This window comes from Rhopalosiphum padi, chromosome 2 (assembly GCF_020882245.1).
Source record: "Rhopalosiphum padi isolate XX-2018 chromosome 2, ASM2088224v1, whole genome shotgun sequence".
Classification (NCBI taxonomy): Eukaryota; Metazoa; Arthropoda; class Insecta; order Hemiptera; family Aphididae; genus Rhopalosiphum; species Rhopalosiphum padi.
The window spans coordinates 43,328,475-43,338,040 of record NC_083598.1 but is presented as its reverse complement, the minus strand read 5'-3'; the positions used below and the strand labels follow the sequence as shown (position 1 = coordinate 43,338,040).

General features: G+C 26.2%; 1 protein-coding gene across 3 annotated transcripts; it reads right to left on the bottom strand.

The window, feature by feature from the left end:
* Window positions 1-2,648: 2,648 nt before the first annotated feature.
* Window positions 2,649-7,769, bottom strand: LOC132921824 (targeting protein for Xklp2-like). Of its 3 annotated transcripts, none has more exons than XM_060985047.1 (9): window positions 7,281-7,768; window positions 6,133-6,274; window positions 5,067-5,410; window positions 4,663-4,762; window positions 4,531-4,600; window positions 4,303-4,470; window positions 4,002-4,208; window positions 3,738-3,937; window positions 2,649-3,050 (listed from the first exon to the last, which is right to left on the bottom strand). In XM_060985047.1, coding segments are annotated over exons 1-9 (1,335 nt in total). In that variant the 5' UTR covers window positions 7,384-7,768; the 3' UTR covers window positions 2,649-3,049. The 3 variants fall into 3 exon arrangements, with proteins under 3 accessions (XP_060841030.1, XP_060841032.1, XP_060841031.1); XM_060985049.1 differs by having other exon boundaries at window positions 5,190-5,410; window positions 7,281-7,767; XM_060985048.1 differs by lacking the exon at window positions 2,649-3,050 and having other exon boundaries at window positions 3,737-3,937; window positions 7,281-7,769.
* Between the last annotated feature and the right edge of the window lie 1,797 nt (window positions 7,770-9,566).

Below are 9,566 nucleotides of genomic sequence, written 5' to 3'. Positions count from 1 at the left end.
ATTTGCTTATTTTATATGTAGATTGTAGGTACAGATGGTAAATGTTCTATATTTAAAAAAAAATCGCTTAAAAATTAAAAAATCGTATAGAAAACCGACAAGAGATAACGATTAACAGATATTGTTCATTAAGTTTGATCATATAGACCAATAATCAATTCATTCAAATATAAAATCAGAAATACAAAAAAAATTAAATTTGTTAATAGATATATATAGGTATATATGTATATTATGTGCTCTTGTTGTTCCTAACTACCTACATTTGAAAGGGCTGGTGAAGCCTATAATCTGGACTTATTATTTTTACTACTTAGTATTGATTTTAATAAGTAGGTAAATAGGTACTGGTACTGGTAACTGGTTCCTCTACGTATATGTTAAATTTTACATAACACAGCCAGTCTCGATAAATCAAATCTCGAGGTGGATAAAAATAAATCGAACTAAGTATTTTTTTTATTTTTTGAATCAAACATCAATAAACAAACACTTGTAAGGAAAAGAAAATATTAGGTACAAATTAATTATGAAGATTTTTTTAATTGTTGACGTTCGAGTTACGGGGAATTGGCAGTACCTAATATTAAAGAAATGTATTTTTGGACAATTAGTTAAAGAAAATGAGCCGGTAAAAATGTTTGCTGCGCCCGACATGTAACTCTACACACGCCTATGAGCAATAACATATATAGGTAGGTATTATCTAATTAATACTTAATAAGTATGTGCATACAAGTATTCAACAGCTATAGGCACGTGTTAACGTGTAATGACTGTAACGAAATAGTGAAATACACGTCAATCACACGGAACAATCGTCGGAACGCGCCTGCTGGAGAGCATAATATAATATATAATGTAGTAATGTACATTATCTCATGTCTATAAAATATACGTATACATCTGAGAACAGACGTTTTGAAGTCTTAAAAAAAAATTAAACACAGTATTATATCTGTATGTCACTGAAGTGTACGTGTATAAATGTATAATAATACTATCACTGTAGTCTACTGTGTAATTGTGCTAGACGACAGTTAATAATAACAGACACGCCCTTGACGTTCAAAAACCAATAAAATAAATATATGTATATATATATATATATATTTATTTCATTTACACTTGGATCAAAACGATCGTTTATATACACACCCAATTACTCGAATGTTTGTAACATAGAACACTTATATATCTCGGTTTTATATTATGTAATAGTAATTCTATTAACTATTAGGTGCCACAGCTTAGATAAATAATAAATACACAAAATAGGGTGGTATTTAACTACATCAATTGATATCTTGTAAAAATAAATAAATATTTACTTTGGGAACCATGACTGTAGTTTAGAACTTAATACAAGTAAAGCATAGGCATGTGCTGACTCTAAAAGTGGGTAGTTCCCATATTTATCATCGGCCTTCTGATCAACCGTTTTGTAAATAAAACACATCTAAATGTTATATATATATAAGGGTATATGGAGGTATACCTAAATAATATTTATACACATATATTTTTTTACGAGCGTAACCGTTTTTCGTCAAATATTTTATTCCGATTTCCAACAAAAAAAAATTAATAAATTATTTAAAAATACCTAGGTATTTTTTGAGAACCCTCTTATATCAGTTACATCCCGCGTTATATATTTTATGGAAAAAATCAAACATAAATTACAGATTAGATATTATGATGAGTACCTATTAGTTGAAACTAAGGTCTACGACAACGTAAACAAAAAATTTTGAAAAAAATTGAAATTATATTAAGTAACCGGGGCATATTATGCTAATATACAATTTTTAATATTTTACTTGCGTATACGTCTAAAACCGGCATTACTCGGTGGAGGTGTTACAATAAATAGTGCGCTGCTAAAATGTTTACAAAAATAAATAGGAGTAACATAGGATATAGATAATAGTTTATGATTAATATCTGTGAAACAAGGTGAGGCGCATACATTATAATCATTACTATTTGATAGATTTAGATTCAGAGGTTCTCAAAAAATGTATCATTTTTTTTTGTTGCAAACATCAGTCATTTTAAATACTTTTTATTAAACAGGTACTACTAAATTAAAATAAAATATAACTATCTAACAAATAAAATAATTATAATTTATAAATGTATTTTATATACTTAAGAGAGATATTCGTCTATTACACATATTATTGAATTCATATACTACTGCATTTACATACCTTCAATACCTTTTCTTGTTCTGCGAAAAGCAATAATAATGTCTACAAACATTCATGACCCATTGTACTGCATAATTTGTTTTTTACTATGGTTAATTTTGAAAAACGCGTTCACACGTATAGCTAGTTACAGGAATGATTGTAAATTTGTAAACATTTTTAAAGTTTTAAAAACACAAGTATATATTGTGGAATTTCCAGTTGTTTTCAACCAATCAATCCATTCATAAACAAATTCACTAGTAGCACCATTTAGTTGCAAAGCATTTTGATACTTTTTTAAGTTTCAGTACTGTAATTAAATTTTCCATTGAAACTTTGGAAAATATTGACAAGATTTTTATTTACAAAATAATTTTAGAAATGTTAAATTATGTTTTATTAAACTTTCTGTAAAGTTTTAAACACCGGGTATGTTTCATAGTATAAAAATAATGTATAGTAATAAAATTTATTATAATATTATAAAAATATAGTACAAAATAAGTGCTACTTTATTAAAAGAGATAATTATGTCATACATCATCAAACTACATAAATAGAAAAAAAAATAGAAAATTTAGGTATACAATTTGGTATAACAAAGAAGACAAATTTTACTTAACAATATTCCTTATTTGTTTCACGTTTATACTATTTAAAGCAAAATGTTTTCCCTCAAACTTAATAATTTTGCTATTCCCAAGTCAATATATTCAATACATTTGATATTTACAATACATTTGTCTTACTATTTTTCACTATTAAATAAAAAGATTTAAGAATTTAAAATGAAAAAAAATGAACACTATAAAAATAAATGTTGGTATTCAGGTAATTAGATTTTTCAGTATTCTGAAAAAAAAAAGAAAATTTTTAATTATGTATTTGGTTATTTAGAAATATGATTTGTTAATAAACTATGAATAATAATTAAAATAAATTATAAATTATTATGGAGTAATCATAAGCATAATTCAATATAATAATTAGAGCCCAGATTTTTTAAAACTGAAAATATGTAAGTCTGTTATTTAGCCCTCCTTTTAACCAGTATATATATAAATTATATATATCAGATTTAAAATCCAGACCCTAAATTTTAACATATTATAGTAAATAATATATATAAATATGCAAACAACTAAATATGAGTAATTGAAAAATTAATTTTCAATAATATTGCTACATATTAAATGTATTAATAATATTTATTTGTATTAAGAATTAAAAGAGTATAATAAATATCTTTGGATATCTTGCAATTCTATTTTTGTGGTTTTAATTAAGAAATCGAAATTCCTAAAATAGAAGTAAATATTTGAAGTTTAAACAGTAATGTAATTAATTTTCCTTCTTCATTTTTAATGCATACGTATAATACAGACAAAACAATTAAAAAAAAATAATATAATTAACTTGCTGTAATGTCTTAAAACAAACAATATATATATGTATTAAAAACTGACTTATATATGCCTAATGAGTGATAAGTGATGCAAATTCTATAATAAAACTATACCTAAATATGAGTTAACTTACTAGACTTGTTCAGATATGGAGTTTAAACAATTCCTATTTGGACGAATTGAAAACCTTGGGCTGTGTGGTACAGTAATTGGTCTTCCAGATTTTCTTATTAAGACGGGCTTATATTTTTTAATTGGTTCTGGTTTATGAATAGTTTGTTGACGCATATTTTTAATCAAATCCATTTCTTTTTTTTTCATTTCTTCTTGTCTCTAAAATATAATAAATGAAAATTAAGTTAGATACAATAATACCTATATAGAGCAGCAATATTACCATTCTTGTATTTTCTTCATATTGAGAAAACTTCTCTTTTATTTCAAGTTCAAAAACCATCCATTCTTGAGCACGTCTTTCAGTATTTAAACGTATATTTTTTGGTTCAGTATATTTTTTTTCGTGTTTAGGAACAAATGGTTTTTTTTTTAAAACTGTAGCTGGTCGTGCTTTAAACGACCATGGTTGCTCTGTACTTTTCACAACCTGTAAGTTCATTATATATATATATATATATAAAAAATGTTTTACTTCCAGTCATCATTTCTCAGTATAACAGTTTTTATAAATATTATCATACTTGAGGTTTGGTAGCACACGATTTACGAGATTCAAAGCTAAATGGTTTTGGAACAGTGTGTAATTGTTTTTCTAGAACTTTTATACCACCATGTCCAAGTTCTTTATTTTCAACCACTTGAACTCCACCTTGGGAGTTGAGAACTTTTATTTTTTGAGTTTTATTAGGCTAAAAATTATAAAATATTAAATTTCTAACATAAAGTTAAATGAAAATAAATTCTATTACCACTTTGATACTGCTCGTAGGAATATTTATATTTAGGTTATTAAAATTCTGTTTGTTTTCATTACTGCTTCTAAATTAAATTGCACACAAATTAAAAAATAAAATGAAGAGTTTTAAGTTAAAAAAGCTTACTTTGTTGGTTTATTTTCAATAATATTAGTAGTATTATTTGAGCTTATACTTGGCTCAAAAGCACCAGGAAAAAGACTTCTAGATTTAAAAACCTTTGAACCTAAAACAAGTTAAAATGATCAAATCTATCATATTTAATAAAGGTATTTTACAAGTTTTAATTATTGTAGTACTAAAAGTAGTAAATTTAACCAAATGGTTGCATGCAATAGATAATTGATATATAAAAAAATATCAAACTAAGTAATAAATATATAAAAACTAATAGTTGTGAAACATATTATTTATTTTAATAAAGCCAAGTTTTTGTTACAAAATATAAACAAGAACTACCTACAACAGAATTGTATGGGCTAATAGAAAGCAAGAAGACACTAAACGAGCACCGGATGAAAGTGACTCACCAGCTGAGACAGTGGGTTTAGAATGAAACCTAGGCGGTGTGTTGTTGAAGTAATTCCTGACTTTTTCAGCAATACTCATGAATTTTTTTGAACTTTTATCTAATATAAGATTTTCTTGCGAACCTGATTTAATGTGTTCATATTTGTACTCGGATTTAACAACGGAACGAGTACGCAAATCTAATTTAGGTGTGCTTTCTAGTTCATCTAATCTAGTAATCATAGCATGATGTTTGATCCGCGGTAACTCTACTTCAATTCCTTCCACAGTAATTGAATGTCTGTTATGTAATTTTGATGTTCTTGTTTTCTTTGCAGAACGAATTAATTGATGGGCCAATGAACTGTTAAAATATAACTTATTAATATATATATATAAATAATATTTACGAATCTAATATTTAATTAGAATTAAAAACATACACACACAAACAAGGTGATTATTTAAACATGCTTACCCCATTTTTATGCTTAAATTATGTATATATTCAAATTCTGATTTTTACATAGTTTCAAGTTGTTAAAAAATAATTATTTTTTTACTTTTTTACTTTTTTGAGTGGCAACATAGTTTTAATTTTATATTCCAAAGCAGAATATTTTTCTGAGTATTTTGATACATAAAAATCAAATTTAAGGCGAGTAGTCTATGAGTTATACATTTTTAAAGTTTAGACAAGCGGAGTGGTGTGGTACCGGGTTACCCCACAAAATCTTTATCCACTGATCCCCATGTCAAAACTTTAAATACATAAAACTCATAAACTACTCACCCTAAATTCGATTTTTATGTATCAAAATACTCAGAAAAATATTCTGCTTTGAAATATGAAATTAAAACTATGTCGTCATTTAAAAAACTTAAACAAAATATAAGGATAAAAAATATTTAAAATAATTTTTTAATAAAAAAATTTTTTTTTTAACAACTTGAAACTATGTAAAAATCAGAATTTGAATATATACATAATTTAAGCATAATAATGGGGCGAGCATGCTTAAAAAATCACCTTGTATATACATAAAGAATTATACTACTTAAAAAATTGATAAATAAAATATTTACTTAATATTTTGATCATCAAACTGATCATCAGGTGAAAAATTTTCCTTATTCTCCTCTAGAACATCATTGCCATTCACAGTTGGTATTTTTATAATTCCCAAATTTGGTTCAGATTTAGCACTTTCCAATTTTTCGACCATATCTAATAAAATACAATTATTATTATTAATTATACATTTTAAGTGGATATACCTATAGAGTATTCAAATTAGAAAGTTTTTCAAGAATTAAGAATGTAAAGATAATGTTCAGTAATACTAATATCTATCAAAATAAATAATTATTAAAAAAACAGGATAAAAATAGTACCTACAATTGTTACAAGTTTGAAAATAAATATATAAAAAAAAGGTACTATTAGTGAAATAATGTATTGTTTAAAACACCCAGATTATTTTCGTCAAAAGACAAAATATGCAGATTTTCTTTTAATTTTTAATTTTTTAAATAAAAATTTTAAAGGATTCAGAGTACTATGTATCCTATTCTTAATTTCAAAAAAGAAAATAACAATTTTATGTGACATGCTTCAAAAGTTTACCGGCACATCGCTAATACAGTTGTCAACTGTTAAATCACATTAATTAAATAGCCAACAACCATTAGAGGCACGATAGTAAAATGTTGTTTAACCAGTAGTTGCTTCTTGGTAGAAAAAGAATTCAAATTGGCAGTCACTGTTAAGTATCTTATCTTTTAGACCAAAATATTGTATACCTAATATTTAATAACATAAGTTACTGTATAAGACTATGATTAATCTTCAACATATTTCATTAAGTGAATGGGTATAATTTAAATAATGAACAATGTATAGGTAGAAATAAAAAAAAAGTTAATACCAATGTTAATTGTCTATATTGTGTAACTATATTTATTTTTAAAACTATTGGGTATTTTAATAAATTATCTCGGTTAATTAAAATAAGAAGGTACTAGAATTTTTGTAGCTGACTATCATATGATAAAAACAGCTATAAACAGGTACGCACAACTTCAAACAGACATTTTATAAAACAAGAAACCCTACCGTTGTCTCATTTCCGATACGTTACAGGTTATAAAAAGAAAAAAATGTATTGTTTTCCTTTGAGTAAGTACCTACAGTCTTACGAAATTTCACTCAAAATCTACCTTGCCATACTTACCAAAAAATCTGTCGGCACCGTCGTCTTTGGCATTTGCAATCTCGTACAGATTGACGAATGTCTTGGGAGCGTCGAATTCAAACAAGTCATCGTCTTTGTTCATGGTTCTAAATGATTATATCGAATACTTACGTACAGAAACGTCTGCAGACTATTTGCCTACAGTGACGATGAATAAATTGTGCAAATTTAAAAAAAATAATAAAAAACACAGAATATCCAAGTGCACGTTAAAACAATATAATATTGAGAAAAGTGGACAGTGATGTTACGGTTAAACGAAACGATAACGTGAGATACACCAGACACATTTACACAACAACAAATGTTCAAAACGCAGTAAGCAACGTTTAAACGCTAACTTACAAGTAACAAGTGTTTTACTTTTACAATTGTAGTTTTACTTAAAACTTCTTTAGCGTACGAGACAAGAATAAGACGGTGTACAAGGTACGACACTCCAATGGAAATCCGTCAGTTTATCAATTTGTTCGTTTTCTCATAATTGGTCGTTATTACAAACGTACGAAAAAGTACAGGTGACCCGATTGGTTGTCGGTGCGCACTGCTACCAACAGACGCGCGTGATTTTAACGGTTCGAACCGGTGACAAGGAGATTACACATTTACACATTAGATATTGTATTTTAGTGTTTAAATTGTTTTTGTTGATGTTGATGGAGTTAGATCGAAAAATTTTATGTTTATAACTGAAAGTAGGCAAATATGTATTGTATACGAGCGCATTGCCATTGCGCAATTGGGACACCCATGCCCATTCAAATCGTCAACTATAATACTATAATGATTGAGAAATACTGAAAATGGAATTTTATTTTAACTTCGATAGGAGTTAGGACACACTAGGACTCTATCAAAAATGTGGCCTTTTATTCTTGGAACGCACTCGGGGAACTCCCATCTCGACGGTAAATTACATTTGTCATGAGGGGACAGATATGTTACGATATATTATTTAAGAATATAAAACACAATATACTTAACAGCTATAAAAACAGTACAAAGACGGTAGACTACAGTATATTATATACCTAAATTAGAATCTGATTTTACGACTTGACCTCTATTATAATTTATGGGTACCTATTTATGACTTTTTTAGGGTGTATTGAATTATGTATACTAATATGTTATAGATTTATAAGGCCCGATAAACTAGTAGATCCTCAAGATCCACGAGTGACGAAAGTGTATTGTATAATAATTGTTACCTATTTAATAATGACATACGTATTAGGTTATAACTTATAAGTTATGATATATATTTTATATTGTAAGATTAATATAAACTTATTGAAAAAGACGCCCCCCTCAACATCAAACCAATATGAAAATAAAATAAAACATTCCTTTATCCGGCTTATTCCTTATATTTTTAATTTTTTAGTTGAAAAAATAATTAATAACGAACTCCACGGGTACTAAGAAATTGATTAAATTACATTACAACGTAAATCTGCTTGGATTTTTATCATAATTATACACTAATTTGTCAATTTGTGCATATATGTTAAATTGTCAAAATTATGTTATGTATCAATGGTCCACATTTTCAACCGTGTATTTAATGTGTATATAATTATTATGTAAGTACCTAAAATTACATTTTTTTTGTATTATGGTGAAGGTCTTTATTGTACAACAATAGGTTAACTGTAGTAGGTATTTGTAACTGTCTAAACTGAAACATTTTTTTTAGCAGATTTAATAAATAATTATTATTGGCTAAAGTTATTGTAGTTTAGTGTAGGTAAGTACCTACTACCGGTTTTATTCGTTCAGGATAAATTAATATTTACATATTTTTGAAATCAAATAGATTGTTTTATCAATTATTTTTATTAAAATGTTTATGAAGATAATAGAGTACAGTAATGTTATTTTGGGTAAGGAATTTTATTTATTTTTTTAAAAAAATGTTTAATTAAATATAAATTAATTTTGCTGATTCAAAATAAAATACGACGTTTGCTCACACTTAGTAAAATTGACAATTTATTTTTTATATATTATAGATAATACTTTATAATTAAATCATTATAAAGCAATTGTGTATTAGTAATAGTATATTATTTACATACCTATGTATATTAATGTGTCTGGCATTAAGCCTCAGAAAATGGAATTTTTATCTACAAAACATAAACATAACTTTTTGATGTAATTGCAAATGAGCTTCTATATTTAAATTAGATTGTTTTATAAAATATTTTCAAATATTTTTTATGTGAATTCATGTACTTACAAAAATAAAATATTCAATAT